At 41.3% G+C, this 24,163-nt stretch overlaps 1 protein-coding gene across 3 annotated transcripts in view; it reads left to right on the top strand.

Annotated features, from left to right (window-relative positions):
* arhgap32b (Rho GTPase activating protein 32b) overlaps window positions 1-24,163 on the top strand; it is a 91,017-nt gene that overhangs the window by 63,124 nt on the left and 3,730 nt on the right. For 2 of the 3 annotated variants that reach the window (XM_088012326.1, XM_088012325.1), the window contains exons 9-24: window positions 36-158; window positions 758-835; window positions 1,866-1,947; window positions 3,499-3,549; window positions 3,864-3,938; window positions 14,612-14,761; window positions 16,506-16,608; window positions 17,921-18,065; window positions 18,555-18,637; window positions 18,863-18,970; window positions 19,669-19,814; window positions 19,900-20,101; window positions 20,281-20,426; window positions 20,511-20,585; window positions 21,042-21,860; window positions 22,661-23,313. In XM_088012326.1, the coding sequence (XP_087868452.1) occupies window positions 36-158; window positions 758-835; window positions 1,866-1,947; window positions 3,499-3,549; window positions 3,864-3,938; window positions 14,612-14,761; window positions 16,506-16,608; window positions 17,921-18,065; window positions 18,555-18,637; window positions 18,863-18,970; window positions 19,669-19,814; window positions 19,900-20,101; window positions 20,281-20,426; window positions 20,511-20,585; window positions 21,042-21,860; window positions 22,661-23,313 (3,039 nt within the window). The remainder of the gene's footprint in view (window positions 1-35; window positions 159-757; window positions 836-1,865; window positions 1,948-3,498; window positions 3,550-3,863; window positions 3,939-14,611; window positions 14,762-16,505; window positions 16,609-17,920; window positions 18,066-18,554; window positions 18,638-18,862; window positions 18,971-19,668; window positions 19,815-19,899; window positions 20,102-20,280; window positions 20,427-20,510; window positions 20,586-21,041; window positions 21,861-22,660; window positions 23,314-24,163) is intronic. The other variant, XM_088012327.1, reaches the window with a different exon arrangement.

Below are 24,163 nucleotides of genomic sequence, written 5' to 3'. Positions count from 1 at the left end.
GTGTGCGTGTGCGTGTGCGTGTGCGTGTTGACCAGGTGGATAATAAGGGGAATCATCTGCTGGTTCATGAAGAGTCCTCCATCAACGTGCCAGCCATCGCTGCAGCTCACGTCATTAAGCGCTACATCGCTCAGGCCTCAGATGAGCTTTCGTTTGAGGTGATGATCATAATCATTAGTAAACCAACACTTTTTTTTTCTTTATTATTAGGATAAGCATTTCCTGTTTTGTGTTTAAAGGTGTATCTGTATGGATGGTTGGTTGATGTTTAGTTGTTTATGGTGCAGTGAACTGACTTTTGACAGAAGTGGTAAAATTATTTTCTTCAAACTACTCTTTTTCATTCAAACGTTTTTGTTTGTCAGTATGTAACATGCATTACAAAACTGTAAATGAATTAAATAAACAAATAAGTAATTAAAAAAATAGCACTAGTCAACTTATATCATTAGTAAACCAGTTCTACATCTGACCTCGTAGCTTCACATCCAGGTTCCTCTTTGTTTCTCTGTCCCTCTGGAAAAACCGAATAGTGTTCTGCTGGTTTGATTAGATTGATTAAATATTTAAACACACAACTTATCCTGAAAGTTCTGTTCATGTGGACCTCCAGAAGAATTACTTCCTGAATCCTTCAGGTTCCTGCAAAGGGACATGAGAGCATAGGGGGAAAGATGACAGCAAGCATTAATAGGAACTGAAAAGATGGTTGTATGGCGACAGTGTTGATCCTCTTCTTGTCTGTTGCTCTGTGCAGGTTGGGGACATCGTCTCTGTGATTGACATGCCCCCAAAAGAGGACACCACCTGGTGGAGGGGCAAGCATGGCTTTCAGGTACTCTCACACCACATGGCAGAAATCAAAAGAATCCACCTTCACTTTCAGTCTGAGCCTCAGGCATGACAGCGTGAGGATTTTAGGAGACGAGAAAGAAGTATTGCGTTTCAAAGTACATTTTTGATTAAAAAAACAAAGCAAGCAACAAATCCGCCTTGTGTGAGGCTTTGCAGAGATTACCGGTGCACCTGCCTCTCCTGTGACACTCAACGCATTATTACCAAGCTTTCAGTTCAGATCTGAAACAGGTGTTACTCAGGCATGACTTACATGAACAATGACCTGCTGCATTATTGACTAGATAGTCACACCTGCAGTTTAACAAATCCATTCTGAAAATGTTAAAAGTGACGATAAGAACAATTTCTTTGTTCTGCTTCTCTTTGTTTTTTGCTCTTTTTTTGTCATATTCTTCTTTAGGACACCAGTCGCATAAAGAAAATGTGATTTGTATCACAAAACAGCCCAGAGAATAACTGCATTTAATCATATTGTCACATTTATTGACATGATGCCGTCATGGATCATGGATTTTAAATAATTGGAATTCATTGTGACGCCGTTGAATCAAAATTCTTATGAAACAATGTTTTATCACGATAAATGATAAACAATGCAATAAATCCCTGCCCCTATTAATAAAACAATACTTAGGAGCAGCATTCAAAATGTTCTTGAGCTGGTCAAGCTGAAATTTCTGTTGTTTTGATCATCTCTTATGTAAATATACGTCTTTAAAATCTGGATCTAATGAAGTTTTTTGCACTTCAGACCTGAATGAGGACAGATGATTGAAGGGAAGCAACTGCTAACAGTATGTCTTCTTTTGCACTGAGTCATTATAATGTTATATGTTTACCGTAGCCGTGTAACACTCTGCACGCTAAACGTACAAACCTGCAGATTACTAAAGTAACGGCTGATGACTGATTGAAACAGATGAGCTGCAGATGAAACGAGTTCTCGTGTTTCCAGTCCTCGTGTCCTCTAACTAACTCCAGCTCTCTGTTCGCTTCCCTCCCTTCAGGTCGGCTTCTTTCCCAGCGAGTGTGTGGAGCTCATAAACGATAAAGTGCCACAGTCCATGACCAACTCAGTGCCAAAACCAGGTACTGCCGCCGCTCTGCATCCATTCTGGACTGGGGGCTTCAGGGTGGGCTTGAGGTTTCCTTAATAATAATCGATCTCCGTTGACGACATTATAGATCATAAACAGCCGTCTTATCGCACCAGACTGACTCAGATGTAGGAAATCCGTGCAGATCGTTGTGTCGGGAACAAACAGACTCACTGTCCTTGGCACCCTCCCACCCCCCACCCCACCCCACCATCAGCTGCAGCTGTTTAGCATTAGATCGTCCTAGAATGGAAGAGAGCGCCATCAAAATGCCAAATCCATTCATGATCAAAGTGCAGTGTGTTTTATAAATCTGCCTCCTTCCTTCCAAATCCATGACTGTGACTCACTGTCACAACCATCCACTGGGCTTTATGGTGGGTGACTGAATCCAAACCACCACAGACCCTCTAAGACGTTAGGGAATGATGAAATGGAAATGAAAACACTCCAAGTTCCACAGCTAATGAGGATGTAGGAATTTCATCAGAGGTTAAATTATCTGGTTTTACTAACCTCATCCACTCTAACCAGACTGCTGCTTTGCTTCTTAGCTGTCGGCCTGCACATCCACAGCTCCCCTCTGTCTCAAGTTGGGTTCCTGCTTGCCTACTTCCTGCTTTTCAATGTTTCAGGGCCTGTTTTGATTTTGCATCTTTTTGCCATAAAATAGTTGCAGGTCAGTTGCATCATTTGCATACCTTAAAAGTTGCTTTAATTTTTCTGTTCTTTTTTTTTTGAGTCATAACCCTATGTCCTATATACAACAGAGTATTATTATAATAATGAATAAGCTTATTATGAGAGTAAAGCCGTAAGAATATGAGAAAAATGTCATAATAGAAAAATCTTGTAATAATACAAGAAAAATTTTGTAATAAAGCAAGAAAAATGTAATAATGCAAGAAAAAAGTTGTAATAATGACAGAAAAGTTATGACACAAGAATAGTCATAACATTACCAGAATAGTGGTGATTATATGAGAAAAAGTTGTAACACAAGTAAAAAAGTCATATTACGAGGAGAAAAAGTCAAATAGGAGAATAAAGTTGACTTAATATGAAAATGAAGTCGTATTACCAGAATAAAGTCGTAATCATACAAGAAAAAAGTCATATGAAAATAAAGTTGTAATATTTGAATGAAGTAGTAATTTTGTAACTCCTGCACAAAAATCAATTGAAGATTAAAATAAGGAATGTTGAGCATCTTTAGTGCCGTGTTAGGACATAATCTTTATCTTTACCAGCAGCAGTAGTTCGAACCAGACGAATTGGTCACCTCAGATCTTGAAGCTTTGCTCTCATTAAAACAACTTTTTTCTGGTAATTTTATGACTCTTAGTCTGACCCTCCTACTCTGCTGTACCTAAATGAACAGTTTACTGCAGATTAAAGCAGATTAAGTGTTAAAGCACCCTCTGATGTGTTGAATGTCGCACTGTTTGCTCGGCGCTGCTTCACTGCGTTGTTTATAATGTTTGCTGGTTTATTTTGAGCATGTCTTAATTTGCTGCCTTTGACTGTGACTCCTCTGCCTCAGCCTCCCCATCCTCTGGCCTGCAGCCTGCTTCATGGAGTCTCTTCCCCCCCTGTGCGTGTTGGTATACACACCTCACCTGCCTGTCTGAATATTCACCCTCACTCACCTGCATATAAACACAAAATTGTTCAAAATGACTTTTATTTAAAAATGCAGATCAGATTCCAGTGCAGCTTCTTCACTCATTAGATCGAGCTAGTTTTTCCTTCGTACACACGAAAACGTACACAGCTGGTTTGTTATCTGACTTAAAGTGCTTTTCTCCCTCTGATTCTCTCATGCCTCCATCATCCAACCATGCATCCATCCATCCATTCATCCATCCAAATGTCTGTTGGTCCATCCGTCCATGGGATTGCATGCAGACTTGGAGATGGAGAGTGTAATGCCGGACAGTGCATGGGTGGCCGACCCTCTAAACCACTACAACCTAAGTTCAGGTAGACCAAACCCCCTTCCAGTATGTTGTCCCACCACCTCCTAACAGCAACACACACACACACAAAAGAACTAACTCCTTCCTCCTGAGTGTTTGCACTGGGTGTCTCTTAACATTCTTATTGGTTGCAGTATCTAAACTGGGTTTGAGCTCAACTCTTCACTTATGGGAAGGTTTTGTGGTCTTTTGATGTGTTTTATTTGAAGAGAACATGAAAATAAATAGCAGCACACCCGCAACTTTGCCCTTTGTTTTCTTTTTTTTTCTTCCTATGTTTTTCTTTCTTTCTTTCTTTCTGTCTTTCTTTCTTTCTTTCTTTCTTTCTTTCTTTCTTTCTTTCTTTCTTTCTTTCTCTTTCATCACCAAATTACTCTGGATTGTGGGAAGAAGTTTAACGTTTTTAAGCAAAAATGCGACTCTGGGATGAGGAGCAACTATTAGGACTCTAACTTGTTTGTACAACGCACGGCTCGTTGTAGCGCTCACCTTTCTGTTCCTGGTGGTGAAGGAATATCCTGACGTCACAAGGAATGAGGAACTGAACTTGGTTTTAGTTTTCTTCTCTCAATCCTTTTACATCCTGAAAGTGTCCATTTATTGTTGGTCTTCCTAAGTTTGCATCCTTTGCTTTTACACACCTGCTGATTTATTGCAAGCTCTGCCCTTGTGTGCAAAGTGCATGCATAATATGCACATTAATCTAATAAATCTGAACCCAAGTTAAAGAAGAAGAAAAAAAAAAGTATTTAATTCTTTGGTGTAACTCTTCAAAAGATGGGAGGAACATTTGTAAGCAGGGAGCAGGACCAGAGTAAATAAGCGATGAGAGTGTGAATCCTGATCCTAGAGAACCACACAGAGCTGCTGGGTGTGTGTGTGTGTGTGTGTGTGTGTGTGCGCGTGTGTGCGTGTGGTGCTGGGGGGTGACGAGGGCCATCTGTGTGTGTCTGGTTGAAGGTGAAAGGCCGCTGCAGGAATGCCATGGTGCTAGCCCTCCACCAGTCTTGATTTATTTAATCCGTTCACAATGAAGGGCCCTGTAAACCCATCCGAGCGACGTTGAGGCTTTGTCCTGCAGGAGTTGGAGTCTCTGTCTCCCTCTCCATGGCGACTGAAAGAGCACATTCCTGCAGGGAACCACACGCTACTGGAAAAATCTCCCCGCTCTGCCTGGACCCACTCTCCCCCGCCACCAACCAATGCTGGATGGAAACTGTTAGCGTGCAACCGTCTCAGTTAAAATCAAGACCATGCAAGCTCAAGGCTGCTGATCCTTTATTCTGGATGCTGGGGTTGCTTTGCTCTGAAACCTGGAATTAGACTCTCCAGCCCAAACAGTAGAAATAAAGTTTTTTCTCATTTTGTTTTGTTTTGTTTTATGTCAGTTCGAAACCAGAAAGTTGGGGAACTTCAGATGAAGTGAATGTCTGTTAAACGTCTTTCCTCCGCACACGGCCCAGTAGACCTGACCCAGATGCAGAGCCGGCTCTCGTCTGCTCCCCTCTTCATCATGTGTGGGGACCGACAATCTGGGCAGCTGTGAGCATGTTGGAGCCAAGACAGCTGGTTATGTGAGGCAGAGAGGAAGGAGAACGGGGAGAGAATGTGCGAGACAGGGTTTGATTTGTCCTCCCATTCCCAAGGATTATGGATCATTTCCTGCTGCTGTGAAACTATGCAAGCTGCTTTGTGTACTATGCTAAGCCTCTGGAAGGTTTGTTTGCAGGAACTTTTTGTTGTTTTCCGCTTCTATTTTATCGCAGTGGTATGCAAAAAAACAACAGAGTTGTAAAACTGTGAATCAACGATTTTTAAAATGCAAATCTGAATATAGATGAGTGGAAGGATTAGAGCAGATTAGAGTTACAACTAAATAGGTAGAGGCATAAAACCTCTGACCTTATCCAGAAATCAGAGTTGGTCCTTCGAACATTTAGTTTGAGAAGCCCTGATGTAAAACTTCATGTTGTAGTTTATAATTTAATTTATTCAATCTAAAATAAATTAGATTGACTCACACACATAGTAGTAATAATATCTGTTACTATACAGTCAGAACTCCAACTGCAAATTAAAGAAATTCAAGTCAAAGTCAAGTAAAAATAATCCAAGTGTTGCATAAATTGCTTATACATGCCTACACTTAAGCCATTTCAACTCTTCATAGCTTTACAATAAGAAAAAGTTAATAGAAAGCACAGAACCAACAACTAAATCCAGACAACAGGAGAAAAAAGATTAATAAGTAGGTGAATCGTCATCAAGAAGATTTCGATCAGATTTCAAGTCCCTTTATAGCCTTCACTGATTCTGTTTTAATTCTCTTAAACTGTCACGTTTTTACGTAGTTTAAGATCTTCAAGCAAACTACTCCACTGCTTAACCCCAGCAGCAGAGCTGCACGTATCCCCATCTTAGCTCATATCTCTTTTCTTCATCCATAAACAATTTTTGAATCTTTTTAGGGAGCATTTTATTTTATTTTTTTGCATATTGTTTTGTGCAGTCTTAAATTTTACTAGCTCAACAAACTTTAACACTCCCCACTGGCTTAGCGAAGCATCGGTGTGTTTGTTATATAATACGTGATTTACTCTCCGTATGGCTTTTTGTTGTTGTTTTTGCAGAACATAAATAGGTTGGAAGTTATTTATCCAAATCTTTACACAATATGACAAACAAGGTCGACCTCTACCTCCGCCATTTGATGTTTGATCCTGTCCTGCTTTGTTCTGTGTTATTGTGAAGAATTATGATGCATGGAGAAGATTTAACTCAATCATTCATGTGCAAACAGATTCCCTCATTATCACCAGCTTAATTTGATCTGTGACAAAATGTAAAGAAAAAACAAAACAAAATATGATTGTGGGGTTTAGGGCTGTCACGATAACAAATTTTGCTGGACGATAAATTGATCCAGAAGTTATTGCGATAAAAGATAATATTGTTGTTTTGAGATCATTTTTAAGTAATATAATTGTAATGGCAAAATAATAATTCAAGAGCACATTCTCAAAGATCTGTAAACGTTAAATTCTAATGAACATTTAACACTGGAACTGGAAGACATTTTAAATATCCAAAATCAATAAAACGACAACTAAAATGAACTTTAAAGTCTTTGTAAACAAAACTGTCCTTCAAAATAAGGGCTAGTTGAGACCAAATCACCAAACTGAAGACTTTTGTCATCCAGTTTTGGTAGAAACGGAGAGAAACGATAAATCATGCCAAATGAAATTATTGAGTTTGTTTTAATTTATCATTTGATTAAATGATTTGTTGATTATTGTGACAGGCCTCGGTATGAATACTTTTGTAAGGCACTCTCCTAACAAGTCAGGCGTTATGAACTGTTTAACTATTGCTTGTTTCAGTAGGTGTTAAGGTAGATGAATCATTTCAATAACTGCAGTCATATATAAAAAGAAAGCAAAGCATGCGTCAGTTTTAAGGTTTTATATATCAGGTCATAAAGTGTTGACACGTCATAATACGCTGCGTGGTTTCGTTCATTTCACTTTGTCCTGACTCACATTTTAGGACCTTATTAGGTGAGTTTTACGTTTTAAAATGTAAAACTTTAGCGCTGAAGGAATCTGTTCTTAATTTGTATCCTGACTACATTACACTAGAGTGACCCTGAGCCTTTACATGCTCTGCTGCTCGTTATATAAACAACATTCTCACGGTTCCCCTGCAGTTGTAAAACATGCTGCTATGAATCCAGCAGGTAGGAATTCATGTTTATGTTTTTGACAGCTTTGCCTCTGCCGCATCAAACTGAAACCATGTTTCCTGTCTTTTCCCTGGACTTCAATACATTAGCTATACGCAGGTTACTGCACTTAGCACACATCACTTGAGGTGTTAAAGAAAATATTAGGACAGGTAGGACACATTAAGTATTAGATTCAGTCTGCAGCTCTCTTATGATAATATATACTTTTATTGTACTGCAGTTGCTACTTACTGCTGAGGTATTCATACGTTTCTTCTTTAACTGCTAACAAGGCCACTGGTTAATTATTTAAAGACAATATAAAGGTAAATCTGAAGAAGTCATGAGACAAATGAGGCAAGTCAAAAAGAGACAAACTCTTAAAGAGATTCTCAGACCATTGAGGAAGAGTCACATTCTTGTGTTTGGGTCCAGTTTTCAAATCAAAACCACAGATGGGTTGGTAGCCAGTATGAAGGTTTATCAAAAATTTACAGGTTGAAAGGTGCTCTGGTGGTTTTCCACTTTACGGTTTTTATTGTTCAAAGTTATTTTAATGGGATCCCAGAGAAACATCTCATCTTTTTTCCTGCTGTTTGGAGAATAGATGCTGCTCTGCTTGTCCCCTAACTGTTGTTGCACATTTCCTGTCATCTGGCTGAAGAAAGGCTAATACACTCTTCTTTGACTATTTTTAAAATATTTCTCTTGTCAGCAATTAGTATATAAGCTGTTCTTTCTACGTTTTTCCTTAAGTCAGTAAGGAAAAACTGACTTACTGACTTAAGTCACTGTTAAATTATTTTTACAAGTCAAAATACTGTTGCTTTTCTGATTTGGGTATAGTGATTAGATCATGTTACACTTTTGTTTCAAAATGTTGGTGGAAACACTGTGATACCATTAAGAAATATTGTTTTTACTCAAGGTCATTGTACTGTAAAAAATCTTTTACTGGTCTATGGCTATTAGTGACTTTTTAAAGCCAGGACTAAAGAACTTTACTTTTAACCACACTCTTTATGGTTGTGCTGTTTGGCTTCTCCTAGCAGCCACTGAGAGTTAATGTCAGGCCACGGGAGTGAAACTACACCCACTCAATAAAGAATTAACCACAATTCTCAGGAACCTACCCTACTGATGGTAGGCGTTTTATTTGAAACAAATAACACCTTAAATGTTGTCGCAAATGTTTTTAATTACACGTAAACCGCAGAGCACAACAGTGCATACACTGGGGGAGGTATTTACAGTGACATTTCTCATTAAGTTCAATGATGCCTTCAATTGCACTTGTAAATATTTGCTGGAAGTGAATTCAGAGGCGAGAAAGTGAACAAATAGAGCATCGAGGAACGTTGTTGCAAAAATAAAGCCGAGGTCTGTCTGGTTCACAATCGATTGTGCTAAATGAGAAAATCTCCTTTAAAAATACAGTCGTTGATTTTAGGTACTCTTAAGTTGTAAATAAAACGTGTTTTTACGTTCATGTTTTTCTTCGTGTTACTTTATATAAGCTTAGTTTAAACGCCAGTTAAAGCAACATTTTCTCGTACGTGGTGAACCGTTTGAACGTTTAGTATTTCCGGGTTCCCTTGAACGCAGCATGCTTGAAGCTTCTTGAAGTCAGGGAGTGAACGAGTCTGCGGCGCGCGCTGTGTCCGACCTTTAAACCGTTGTTACCCTGCATTGTGGCAGCTCGCGCTTCTCTGAGGAGGTCCAACTGGGATTTTATTCTGGCGCAGATTTAGCGGAACAAAAGCGAGTTGTGCTTTGGACTTGAGCTGCTTTCGTAAATTAAAGCCCCACGGTATGGAGAAGAGGTAGGAAACAGCGTTTGGATTCTGACAAGTTAGGATATATATTTTTTTCAATGGAACTTTGTGGATAAATTTTTGTAAACATCTTGCGCTATTTTCCGAAAGGATTCCTTGTTTAAAGAACGTCCTTACTACCAAAACCTGTTCAGGTTATTTCATTGAATTAGTAAAATATAATTAATTGGTATCTCGTATCGGTCATCGTCAGTCCTTCAAAATGACATTTAAGATACTGCTTGACTCACTTTTCCTGAATAAGCTTTTGTTCTTAGTTTAGTAGGGTGTAATAAAACCAGAGATAAGTACCGACGCAAAGCACACAGCCCTTGTCGCTAAAATTTGAATAGTCAGACAGCACCTTGTAAGGTACATGCAGGAAATAGTTTGCAATTTAAATATCTCTTCCACCTTAATAAAATTTATCGTTTGAAGCCTCAGTGCCAGCTCTGTGGCCTCTCTAAGTAAGGAGATGGTTTCCATTTATGTTTAGCCACAGTAATAAAATTACAAGAGATAACAGGGCAGCCTTTGTTTTGCATTTGATTGTGCTGATATTCCCTATAGCCTCCTGTTTTCTGTGTTTCTTGCCCAGTTATTTTTGTTCTCCTCTACTATGGAGGGTTAGCGTTAACATATGGAGCACCGACAGGCCGCATCTCTGGAAACAGTTGCCTCTTTCTGGTGTCATCTATCCACAGGGAGATGAAAGCTTCAGACATTTAGCTGTCCTCGTCATCACTTTGAGTGTCTGTCTAAACAGAGGTCACTGACAGTCATGACTGCCGTTTTATTAGTAAGACACTGCTATTTACACACGTAGCAGTGTGCGGATGTCACCCTGTCAGCAGCTGTAAAGTTTAAACACTGCATGGCTTGCTGTTAATTCTGTCAATAAACATTAGTTTTGCACAGAGATATACTGTTTTGTAATTTTCTAGAAGTTTTGTTGTATGGCTTTACTAAAAAATAAAAAAAGCAAACTTTGACTAAGTCTTCCACGACTGTTTGGGGAAATAAACATTTTTAATTTTTCTGCTGAAGTTATGCTTATGCTGCCAGAAACCATATAAAGTAGACTTCCGCTTTCTGGTATTTCCTAGAGGCAACAGTGAGAAGAGTCTAAATTTCCTGTTCGGCAGTCTTGGATGTACTGGAAGACTCGACAGACTTGCTGTCAGCGCATCAGATATTCCAGCCTGAAGTACCAATGTACCAATAAGAGAAAAAAAAATTGCTGCAGCTTCTTTAAAAGTAGTTTTGAATCAAACCAAATATGAAGAAGCATGTTAGTTAACATTTTCTCATTCACTTCCTGATCAGAAGTAACTTTGTCCTATTCCAGGCTCTGGCCATTTCACTGGTGTGTTTCTCGCCGAGCCGGCCCAAGCCATATGAGAGTTGAATGGCCTCTTAGGACCTGTACACCTCTAAGGGGCTCCCAAGAGCACCAAGCTTGCATGAAAAAAATATACATGTACATATTCATAGAATAATAATAATAATAAAATACAAACTAAATGAACATGAAAAATTACTTCCATATTATTTTTATAGTTGTTACATGAATAATAGGTTAAGATTTTCCTGCTGTTGGGAAGTTATAAGATAACAAACTGTGTTTATCAGCTGGTGTTATTTTCAACCAGTTAAAATAATGTGACACACCTAAATACTGCTCTGCATTTCAAAGTCCAAATATTTTAGTTTGCTACTCTTGAATGGTTAACATCAATAGCCATAATAACACTGGTAATGATAAGCTAATTACAAATGACGCTAGCGATAGTTGGAATGCTACACAGATAGATAAACGTTCATCTTAGCAACATCTGGTGTCGACATGCTGGTAGGAGGGACCCCTAAATTAAAATCTGCTTGGGGCCCCAAAAAGCTTTGGACCGGCCCTGACCTCTACTCAGACTCTGCTTGCTTTGGTCCTGTCTCTGTTTCACAGCTGTTGAGTTGTCCTTTAGTCTGACTGCTGCAGACTTCCAGGTCGTATGACGTAGAGAAATTAGGTTAGGAAAGAATATTGTTGTCATTAAGTCTGGTTTCTTAAGAGATACTGGTGATTCATTGTAAATGCTGATTCAACATGCAGTCAGCTAAGAGCTTCGTGTGTAATCTGCTCAACTTCTTCAGGTTTTATAATCAGCGCCTTGTGTTTGGCTTTGTCCTGCCTCGGTTTAGGGAAGAAAGCGGTTCAGGCTGCTGGCTTCCATGACTCTTTCTGTAAATAAGCGAGTCCCCCCGGTACCTTCTGGAGTCTCACATTGCCAAAGTGATTTTATGATGTTTGCAAACAATAACCACTCTGTCCCACCGGTTTGTAATAAACCCGTATTAGCAGGAGAAAAAGAATGCTGTATTATTCAGAGTAGATTTGGATTGTTGGGAGTCTTCTAACTCTTAAAAGTCCAAAAGTCGGTCACTGGACTGCCAGGAGGTTTTAGAAATCGGTTGAAACTTTCGTTTTTATTTTTAGAGTTGAAAGTTTCCTTTCAACTCTTTGCTCCAGAATCTTCTCTTTGTGTATACACTCAACCCAGCAGAAATCCTCTGTGTACGAACACTGTGCATGCTGTAATTAATTGTTTCTCCCAGCCTTTCACCCTGCTGCTGTCTTGGACCTTTATGGCTGTCATCCTCTGTGACAACAAGCAGATGGGAGTCTCAGTCCAGCTTCTGTGGCATGTCTGTCACTGAACTCATCTCCGTGTTGTCCTCTCAGTCAGTGACATGTCAGCGTGAGCCTGTACCGTTGCACCATCAGCTTCTCCTCCTGCCATATGTGGCAGTGACACTGAAAGCCTTTTTTGATGCCTCGACAGTGAGTAGAGTTAGCTGCATCAGCAGTTCCCGGTTCATCCAGTAGCACAGAAGGAATTTCTTCCAGGGGGGAAACTTGGAGCTCCACGCTTCCCTGATGTGGGAGATATTGTTTTTTGTGTGTATGTGTGTGTGCGTGCGTGTGTGTATGTGTGTGTGCGTGCGTGTGTGTGTGTGTGTGTGCATGACTCTGCAGAGGCTGGCTGAAGAGTAGGAGCTGACTCTGCTGCTTTGCAACACAATCAGGAGTCTAGAGGAGTTTTCAGATGTGACTTTTCTCACTGGGAGGAGGGAAAGAATTATAAAGTCAACAGTATTTACTTTAGTAATTTCAAATATTCAATAACTGTGAAGATTTTGCAATCGTTTCATGAATTTTATGTTTAAAAATGTTTTTATTATAGTAATTGGGCATTTTCTTATCAAGGCTGTGGGCTGTTATTTTTAATCACAGTCTTGACTGCAGTTTTTTCCCCAAATTTATAGACACATAACTGATTTTATAAAGCTCAGAACTTCTGATCCTGATTCTAGCCGTTTCCAGTGTCTCTCTCAGTATTGTGTATGAACATAAAATGTTTGTTTCTGATTTTGATAAATTCAAAATTGAAGGACTTGCCAATAAAATGTGTATAAATAATACAATAGTTTCAGAAAAACCAGGCCATAGTTTGCAGATGTTTTTCTCTCCAAATCACTAAATATCCACAGATCCAGGAAAATCATTGAATAGAACAAGTATCTAAAAGTAAAACCACTACTACCGTATATATGTATTCTTTTACATCCTTTTTAACATGTTGAAAAGGAAAAAGCTCAGATTTACTGAACCAGAAATCTCTGCAGTTAAAGAATTTGACAAACGTTTCAAAATGGAGAAAGAAAATGATTTGAGTTCCTATATTAAATTATCCTTAGTTTGCCATATGAAAAGGATCAAAACTCTATTTTGTTTTTTTGTTTTTTTCACATTGACATAGAAGACTAAACTAATGTCATTTCAGTTCTATTAGGATTACCAACATTTCCATTTGCTAAATAGGAGAACAAAGAAACTGAGTTTTTTTTTTTTTGTTTGTTTTTTTTAATTCAGAATTTCCTTACTATTCATTAGCATAGCCTTTCAGTCTACAAGACTTGGGTCAAATGTTGTGGTATTTAGTGAATAGAATCCTAACTGACCTGAAACAAGAGAAGTTTAGTCTGCAGACGGTGAAGAAACATGCTTCGAATGTAACTTATCAGGTTTCAGCTAATTGTTGTGGCTGCCTGAGTAAACAGCTCCTTGTTCTCTTTGTGGTTTCCACGTACACCTCGCTAATCCTCAAACTAGCAATAACCTCATTAGCAGTTTCCACACGCTGTTGTTTTCTGTAGGAAAGTTGAGCTATCAGGTTTTCAGACTCCAGCTTAAAAAAGTTCAGACAACACTTTTGTGTTCTTACGTTAACTTAAAGCTTCCAGCCTGAGATGAAGAACAAATACAAACTTTGCTTACACTAAGTCCTGTTTATCTGAACTCAGCGAAGCGCCACATCGCCTTGCAGCAGAGAACAAGAGCAACTCCCACAATAGTCGGCTTTTATGTGATTAGATTCCTTTTTTCAGGTTTTCGGTACCACAGCAGTTTTTCCATTAAGACAGGAAATGGTGGCCAAAACTTATACAGCAGTTTCAGAGTTACTTAGAATGAACATATAAATTAATAACTTCCAGATGTTGTAATGCTTTAACAGAATAATGGAATAACGAGATGGGATGATATCAGACATGAATGTCCTCTCTGAAGCGGTGGCTGTGATAGAGAGCGGAAACGGAGCCGGTGGCAAGTTATGCTGCGCAGAACGCTGAGCCCAAAACGATTCTGTAGTTCTGGGGTCAAACAAACAGGACCAGAGTTTGCTGCTGTCCTCTTACTGGTGGATAACTGGAAGACTTTGAAACCGTCTTGAGAAGCGGACGGCTTTTTTGTTTGTTTGGTGAACTTGATAGCCTTTCCCACATTTCTCCAGAGACGAAGAACGAGCTCGTGACGTTCCTCCGATGGGCTATCTGGTGTTCAGGAAGGTGTTCCGTGGAAGATTCCTTTGTTGTCGCCTGGGAGGCGGGATCCGAGACCGCACGCGCATAAAGAGCGACTTAGCATGAGAATGGAAACTCAAACACACAATAGGGCAGCTTTGACCAGTTTGGGGTTTCACTCCCCTGCATGGATCAATGTGAGAGTCTGTGTACAGCCCACAGTAAACAACCATTCTCATCACCTAACGCGTCTTTTTTCTGTCTTCCTTCCTGTCTCAGTTTCTAAGAAGCACGGCAAACTGATCACCTTCTTGCGCTCCTTCATGAAGTCCAGGCCCACCAAGCAAAAGCTGAAGCAGCGAGGGATCCTCCGGGAAAGGGTGTTCGGCTGTGACCTGGGAGAGCACCTCCTCAACTCAGGACATGATGGTAATGCTTTTTTTAATTGAACACTTCCAGTTTTTTGCATTCAAACGAGTATTTCTGTGCTTTGGTTAACACAGAGACACTGAGTGAATCAGCAGAGAGAATCCGTTCAGCTTTAAGCTAAGAGCTCGGGTTAAGGGAGGCTTAACTGCACAAAATGCTCCCTGGGGATGGAGATGTTTACTTGCAGTTAATATAATACACATCATCTAAGTACACATCAGCTTCCCCGTCTCTCTCTGCTGCAGGAGAACCAATATTTACATTCATTGGGCACCGACTGTGTGAGCTTTCCTCAGGTGAGCCGAGGAGCAAAATGAAGTCCAGACTCTACTCACACCATCAGAGCCTGGTTTAGGTTTAGTTTAGCCTAAATTTAGTTAGTTTTGGCTTTCCAAATTAGGGCTGAAGTGATTAATCAGATTAATTGTGACTATTAAAATAATCGTCAACTAATTTAGTAATCGATTAACCGTTAGCTGGATTACAGACTCAAAAAATGCCATTTGCTGAAAAAACAACACACTCAAAGGAGTAATTAAGCCAAAACTGTACAAAACTGTTTACACTTTGCATGTAAGATTAAAATATATATATTTCTTTGTAAATATGTTTTACCAAAAACTCATCAGTTGGCATAGTTTTTGCTTCATCTGGTTCACTTTCCACTAAATCATCTCGTATTAAGCACCTTTTGCTGTCAAATTATCAATTGGTTAATCTGAAACACAAACAGATCAGCATTACACTGTAAGTCCAGCAGAAAGAGCTGAGCTTTCACATGTTAGAAGTAATTATTTAGCAGCATGTTTGTGATTTGCTACAGTCACAAACATTCATTAAAGGAAAGCTGTGTTGCTGCGATTTTGGCAGTAACATTTTTTTCTTGTTTAAAAAAAGGAATTTAATTATTTGTTTTGCATCTTTTAATGCATTTACGCCCCACGTTGCACCTTAACCTGCTGTGAAAGCTGTGCAGGAGAAACGCAGCCCAAAGAGCACAACAGGAGTCTAAAGTGTTTGTCAAACGACCCAAATTCCAAAAACAAGTCTGATTCACCAGAACCCTTCCCAACAACCCACTGCACCCAGAAGAACCTGCTTCTGCTGCTCTACTGCCAAACACCTCAGAGCCGATTTTCTTTAGTTTGTTGTTGTTGTCGTCTTTGGGTAAATGAGCTGAGTCCGTCCATCCTCTGGAGAAACTCTTCCTGGTTTCGTGTTTGCTCTGCGGCTGTGTGGAGTTAGTCAGAACAGCTGCTCCCCTCAACATCTCATTCTGTCCTCCTCTGACTGGTGTGTGTTGGTGGGAGGTCTGGAAACTCTGCTGCACACACACACACTCTTACTTTATGTCTTCTATAAACAGTGAGCACATGTAGAAAACTAACATGTCTGTGTGATTCACAGTAGCTGAAGCAGAACGGAGGAACTTTGTTAAAGGTTTTTTTTTCGTTCCCGGTATGCAGTCACACACCAGGCGCTTTAACGCTCTGTGTGTGTCGAATTGTCTCATGGAAACATGCAACATTACATTACATGAGGATATTTTTTATTTAAAAAGTAGTCTCCCCTTTTCTTTTCAAACTGCGTTACGTTAAGAGCCTGCAGACGTTTTCCACCAGCCTGTTGATTCCCTACTCAACCTTCAACTGCAGGGCTCTCTGTTCATGGAACTGTAGTGCTCAAATCAGACAAAACTGATTGAAAATGGATGACATGCTGGTCTTCTGTTCTGTGTTGGCAGTGCCCCAAGTCCTCAAGAGCTGTACAGAGTTCATCGAGAAGCACGGCGTGGTGGACGGCATTTACCGCCTCTCTGGGATTGCTTCAAATATCCAGAAATTGCGGTAAGGAGACATTTCCTGCTGAACGGAGTTTGAGCTCAGAAAGCGATGCTAAGACCTCCAGGCTGCACCAGAGAAGTTGTGACTTTCTAATTGCTACATAGATGGCAATGTAAAATCTGTCATGCTGATAGGAGGCAGAGTTTTATGTCATAAAGTTTCCAGGAGCAAAGCTCTGTGTGCTACCGTGCAGAAAAGATTCCTGCTTTAAGTTTGATGGTCCAGCTGCCAGCTTTCAGTAAACTCACTTTGTGCTGGTTCATTCCTTGGTGTTTCCTTCTTATTGGCGTCGACTCAAGAGTAGCGATTGGACTGTAAACGTGTCTGAACAGTGGCAAGTTTGCATATTCTGTGCTCTTGTTTAGATTTTCATTTCTGATGTTTATTATTGGACCGCTGAAAGCATGAGCGGATCTCCTTTGATTTTGTTCATTTTGAGGAAATACTTGTGGTGTTTTTGTTTTAATTCATTGTCTCTTTTTCATTTCCTGAAGCCATAAAATGGCATCCATAAGAGACAAGTAATTATTCACAGGTTTTCTACGCAGAAAGGTCTGCAAGTCGTTGTCGTCATTTTCCGAGTCTGATTAAAACATTCCTACATGTTTTGTCTGAATCGTTGAGGCTTAATCTGAATTTTCATCAAATTTATTGGTCAGTTTATCAAATCTATTTGTTTTAGGACACCGTTTTTCCTCCCCGGAATTAGTTTTTTTTCTCTATGCTTTAGGATTTAATCATATTTATTTAAAAATGATTGAAATTAAATAACATTTTTAAGCAGAAAATCGTATTCTAAAATAACACAGAGTTACTAAGTGAAAAACCCATAATAAACATCAATGCTCAGGGCTTTCATTGCTTTTATGGATGTAGAGCTTTATAAATCGCAGTATGGTTCTTAACCCAGAAACCCAGTTTTAAAACTAATAAAAATATCAAACATGTACAAACTGTGCTTTAAGGAGCTGTATCTAACAAATCTAAGTAGATATTTAAGCAGAGCTAATTTAGCCAAAGAATGAACTACATTAATAAACAGTTCTTTTTTTATCACATTCCTGGATTGGAAGGTGAACTTTGTATCGTGTTGTTTCAGGATCTGTAGAACAACTAGATACATTTCTTTGCTCTCAAACATCCAGAATATTTTTTTAAATTTAAGTTTGGCAAAGCATGAAATCCTGGAATGGAAAGTGTGTTGCAGTTTTTATCTTCCACAGATCCTCCCAGATTCATAAATGATTCACAGATTAATTTTTCTGTCGTATTAGCGTGTTGACTGGTGCTTTGTTCTTTCTGTCTCTGTCATCAGGCATGAGTTTGACTCGGAGCAGATACCTGACCTGACCAAAGATGTTTACATCCAGGACATCCACTGCGTCGGCTCGCTGTGCAAGCTGTACTTCAGAGAGCTGCCCAACCCGCTGCTCACCTACCAGCTCTATGAGAAATTCTCTGTAAGCAAAACACTTCTCCTTATGTGTGCTTAGAAAGTTATTGTCACTTGGTGCAAAGTTTTCTTCCTCCAGGGTGTAACAGGACTGTCTTTGGCCTTCCCTCCCTCTTGTCAGACTAGCTGTAACTCTTCTTGCTGTACAATTGTTTGTAATTTTTGTTTTTAAAAAAAGCTGTGAAATTCTTCATAAGTGATGACATTTTAAGCCACAGAAAACCCCAAAATATTAACATTTTACCTGACACGCCCTGTCGTTAGAAATGCTGCAAGCCACACTTTGTGACTTGGAATAAAAACCTCCTCCAAGCACAACAGAGCCGTCCCTGAGGCCGAGGTAAATGTTTTCTGGTTGCCATGGCTGCACAGGGGGCGATGGGGGCTTCTGTGGTTGCTAACTCCACTCAGGGGCTTTTATAGCAGCAAAGAGTAACAATGTGTTTAATATTGTCCCCTCCTGCCATTCATCTCTGGCCTTGGTTTCATTGTGAAGGAGGCTGTATCAGCAGCAACGGATGAAGAGCGACTCATCAAAATTCATGATGTCATTCAGCAGCTTCCTCCGCCTCATTACAGGTCAGTGTGGCAGCATACTGCCATCTGTTGGCAGCTTAAGAAAAAGCATTGTTAAAGCTACATTGAACTTGTTCATGTTTGCTGTCCCTAAATCTAGTAAGTCCTTAGATTCAGGGACTTACTAATCCCTAAATCTAGTAGGTACAGTGGTTAAGAAATGACTGCATGGATCATTAGTTTTAACATTCCCAGCTGACTCTCTGGCCATTATTATTGGATTTCCAGGACCCTGGAGTTCCTCATGAGACACCTGTCCCGCCTGGCAGCGTTCAGCTACATCACCAACATGCACACAAAGAACCTGGCCATTGTCTGGGCGCCCAACCTGCTACGGTAAGGGGCATCATGTTCACTACCTTCCTCAGGGTTTTTAATGTTGTGCTAAATACATGACAGTGTAAAGTTTTTTTTTTTTTTTTTTTTTGGGGGGGGGGGGGGGGGGTTCAGTTGTTCTTCAGTTTTAAAGTCACCAAATTGTTTCGTTTTGAGGATATTTAGTAACAGTGTTTATTCAGGAATCTGTTGGCTGCATATTCTATAAAACAGAGGGGATGTGTGCTATATTTAACCATCGGTTGATTTTCTTTTCCATTGTGATACATGTAGATAGACTGTAGCAACTGTACCACTAAACTGAGCTGTTTTATGTTGCAGATCTTTAATTAAATGTTGCAGCATCAACAACACAATCTCTTTTGATTGTGTACCATGTAACATATTTGCAGAGTCAGCCAAGAGTTTCAGCTAACAATAATCAATCCAAACGAGATGACAACACTGCATCAGGTTTAATTAGTTGGAGGGAGGTTAAAACATTTAATTATTTTAATACAGAATGCAGTAATTATTTATTAATGTGTGGATAGTGAAAAACTACTCCTGGATGAACACATAGCAACAATAAACAGCCTGCGTTATGTCCTTGTGTCACAATACGCAGAACAAGTGAATGCTTTTGAAAGGAAGTGCTCAGGCTTCTATTTCTGTAGTTCTTTATTAAAACAAGCCTATTCTGTACTCTGTCGATTCAGGTCAAAGCAGATTGAATCTGCCTGCTTCAGCGGCACAGCAGCCTTCATGGAAGTACGAATTCAGTCTGTAGTAGTGGAGTTCATCCTCAACCACGTTGATGTGCTCTTCAGCACCAAACTCAGCTCCCTGATCAGAGAGGGCACAGGTACACACAAACATCTCACTGCTGCACGTGCTGCAGGCTCCACGTCTACATTACCGCCATTCATTTCCTGTAACTACGTCACCAGGACACAACTCTCTATCTCGACCTAAATCCCTGCTGGTTTCATCACCTTCCACCAAACTTCTGAGCCTGGAGGAGGCCCAGGCCAGGACTCAGGCGCAGATCAACTCTCCGGTGACTGAAGACAGCAAGTACATCGAGGTGGGCGAGGGTCCAGCCGCCCTGCAGGGGAAGTTCCACACAGTCATCGAGTTTCCCACTGAGAGGTTTGTCATGTCAGTGCTTCATGAAACAGTCACAATTTGGAATAAAGTGATAAAAACCTGTACTCTGTCTCCCTCTGCTGGAAGCTTTGTGAATATTTAACTCCCACATCCCACATAGCTCAGAATGGATACTTTAAAAATCTGTATGCACTATCGTAATGTTTGGTAATGCTCTACAGGAAAAGACCCCCTATCAAATCCAAAAAGTCTCCTGTGGGAAGCTGGCGCTCTTTCTTCAACCTCGGCAAATCGTCTTCTCTGTCCAAGCGTAAGCTGCAACGCAACCCCAGTGAACCCAGTGAGTTGAAAGCCATGGCTCTCCCTGGTGAGTCTGTAGCGCTTTAACCAAACGGCGACTGCCTGCAGGAACCCAGAACTGTGCATTTAGAAACACTGTGTGACGTTTCAGGAGGCCGAGGCGACACGGCCACGTTAAGGTCAGCTAAAAGCGAGGAGTCACTGAGTTCACTGCACAATGTTGAAGGTAATTATTTATAGGCCCTCTGGTGCATTTTGACTCAAAATCCTTGTGTTTGTCTAGAGATGCAGAAAAAAAATTACAATTCCTCATCGTGGGAATTCTGAGTCAAAATGCTCAAAACTCAATTTCAGTCTGCACAATTTTTATAGTTTGAATAATTCTTTGATATATTTTTGGGAGCTAAGCTAACACAATGCTGGTTACTTAAATTACAGGATTTTGTGCACAAACGTATTTTAGTTCAAATATAAATTGATGACATTTGATACAGTATGGAACCTTACAGACTTGTTTTAAATTCATTTTCTATTTGTCCTTGTTCGTTCATAATTCAAGCAGGATTTCTGGATTGTTTCTGAATCCAAAAATTATGACCCTAAAAATCGGAATCAAATCGCGAGACACTGAAACACTGACATCTCTACTGTGATCTCACTGTAGCTTCTTGTCCTCCTCTAGGGGAGTCAAAGGTGTACCGTCCTCGCCGTCCTCGCTCCAGCAGCGACGCTCTGTCGGCCTCCTTCAACGGAGAACTGCTGGACAGCCGACAGCAATGCAACTCCTACGACAACCTCGACGCCACGGAGGACAGCGACGGAGACGAAGGGCCCATCTGCGTCCCCGCCCTGATCTCGCCGCCCCGCTCGGCGGGCGAAGACGTGGACCTGAGCCCACCGGACATCGGCATGGCCTCGTTAGACTTCGACCCCATGTCTTTTCAGTGCAGCGTGCCAGACACCACCTTTGCCTTCCCCTTGGATGACTCCTCAACTGGCGCCGAAAGCTCCACGTTAAAGAGGAGCCCCAAGAGCAACGCCTCCGACCTCATCACCGCCTCCTTCCCAGGCAGCGTGACCTCCCCGCTGTTGTCTGCAGACTGCAGCATGGCTGCTGCAGAGAAGGCAGAAAGCAAGAAGCTGACCACATCTTACTCCTACACTGATAAGCCCATGCAGGCTGTGTCACCTATTAAATGTGGGAAAGCCACCAGTTTGACTCCATTTGCTACGTTAGAGCTTTTCTCCCCAGAGATTCCTGACAGAAACGGAGCTGGACAGCCCATCTCTAAGCAACATTTATCTCCTCCTCCAATGCCCAAGGAGTCTCCTCCCCTGATGGGCAGTGTGCTGCTTAGGGGGGCCGAGTCATCACTCACTGAAGCTTTCCAGAAGGAGCTGCACTTTAAGCTGGCGACCTTTGACTCGTTGGACAGTAAGGACCTTGTAGGAGAGGAAGCAGTGGAGCAGGAACCGGTAACCACCAGCCAGGAGCATCAAGGTAAGAAGAAGAAAAAGGATCTCTGTAGTCTGATGCGTGCTTCTCTTTTTACCGTTTCATGATGTGTTCAGACCAAACGCAATTTGAGCCCAATTGGACGCTTGTCTAAGGTGCGTTGAGAAGTCTCATCTGGTGCTGCGCGTTTGAAGCGTTTTGAGTGTTTGACGTGTATCCAATGCTGGAGTTACAAGATCTGAACTTTTGCAGCTGGATGCAATAAGACATGGTGGCCTGTAGTTAGTGTCCTGCCAGGAGATGTAGGCAATAATGCAGGTCAGCAGATCGTCAAACTGAGCTTGGGTGAGACAAAAGTAGTGCTGAAAGCGACCAGCGCACAGATAGGTCGTGAAACTCTCAACACCTTTGAATTATCAGGTGAAATTAAACACGGCGCAGAGGCGGCCGACGACAGCATTCTCCTACTTTCTGTAAATAAACCCAAGACACTCTCAATATTTCATCCGCCATTGTACAAAGAGACCGGGAGAGGGAAAAAAAAGTTAAAAGTCTAGAGCCCCCCTCCCCAGCTTTGGTTCCAGAGCCATTTTGAGACTCCATATCAAGCAACCAACTTGAGGTGTTGGGCGCGTTTTTGACAGGCAGAATGCGTTCGGTCTGAACACAGTATTAGTGTTTTTAGTGGTTTAACCTGAATCTCTCGCTACCTTACCAAAGCCCCATGCTCAACATCCCCCACCTCCTTGTCTTGAACCTTCCTCCCTGCTGTCACCTTCACACTCTGCTCTGTTGCTTCTTGATGATTCAGCTGCACATCCCTTCTGTTCTTGTCTTCCTGGTAGGAGTCCTCACTCCAGACTCTTCAAAGGACCTCCCCCCTCGTTCCCTCAGCTCTACTGCCCCACCTCCCCCTCCACCCCCTAAAAACGCTGCCCGCATGTTGGCCCTAGCTCTGGCCGAGTCAGCCCAGCAGGTCTCCGTTCAGTCTCAGCCCCAGTCCTCTGGGCCCCCCACGCTGGTGTCCTCTGTCCAACCGCAGGTCTCACACGTTCCAGAATCGTCCCGTCCACCAGCTCCACCGGCCCACACTGCGTCTGAGGAAGGAGAGGGAGCAATAAGTTCTCCACCACCAAGCGTTACTTCTGCTACTGCTATCACCAGCTCACATGATCGAACCACTTCCAGCCCACCAACCAGCCTGCCGCCATCACAGTTCACCAGCACCACCACTAAGCCATCAGACAGTTCTGCTACAGCCCAGTCCAGAACTCAGCCAGAGACTGAATCCACCCCGCCAAGCACTCCGCCTTATAAATGTGCCCAAGTTCCCACTTCAACCAGCCTGACCTCTCCAACCAGGAAGAGTCCTGAACGACAGCAGCAGATCTCCAGACAGGCCGCCGGTCACAGCAGCTCATCTGGTGCTGCTGCAGCCACGACCCCGAGAGGCGGCAGCAAAGACGAGAGGGTTCTACAGCAACCTGGTTCTGCTGAGGTAAATGTTAGCCCCACTCCTCTATCACTCTGCCATGATCCCAAACTACAGCATATATGATAAACAAAGAGCTAAACTTTGTTGCATAATAGAGACTTGCTGACAAAAAATGTCTAAGCTGAATTTGATGTCAGATAGTCTAAACAATACCTGAAGTCAGGCTGACAATTGACAGATGTTTACACCTGGTGTGTTCAAGGCACAGTGGAGACTTTTAGCTGACTTATGTTTATTTGCATAGCGCATCTCAGAAGAAAAGGAAGTTCAAAGTACTTTACATGATAAAAGCATAACACAACAAACCGCTCAGAGACTTCCAGTCAGCAGAAAGTCTCCAAGTACAGCAGCAGCTTGGAGTGTTTGTAAAGAAAAATCCTCACATAGTGGACTCTGTTTTTGCATGTCAGGGTCTGCTGAAGGGAAATAAATACAACAACATGGTATATCTATTAAAAGCGATTATCTTTTCTGTCGCAAACTTCTCAGTTGATCCATACATGTGGGAAGTGTCAAGTATCTACCTTTTATAAATCAGTGTTCTCAGCAGAACATTCAAGCTTCTTACAAAATAAAATCTGAGAGGTATGGTATGCATTTCTGTTCAGCCCCCTCAGGTTTAATACTTTTGAGCCACCTTTCTCTACAATTACAGCTGTAATTAGGTGCCATATTCTCAATTAAATTTACTTTGACCGCTTTGACATGTATGACTTAAACTATTCTGTTGTGCCTCTGGCTGCATGTTTAGAATAATTATCATGCTGGAAAGTTGTTCTCTACCCCAGTCCCAGTTCATTTGCAGACACCAACAGGTTTTTCTCCAGGATTGCCCTTTAGTTAGCTTATGCTG

This window comes from Poecilia mexicana, unplaced genomic scaffold (assembly GCF_051168715.1).
Source record: "Poecilia mexicana isolate PSO_F unplaced genomic scaffold, ASM5116871v1 scaffold_14, whole genome shotgun sequence".
NCBI lineage: Eukaryota > Metazoa > Chordata > Actinopteri > Cyprinodontiformes > Poeciliidae > Poecilia > Poecilia mexicana.
This window is presented reverse-complemented; position numbering and strand designations above follow the sequence as displayed.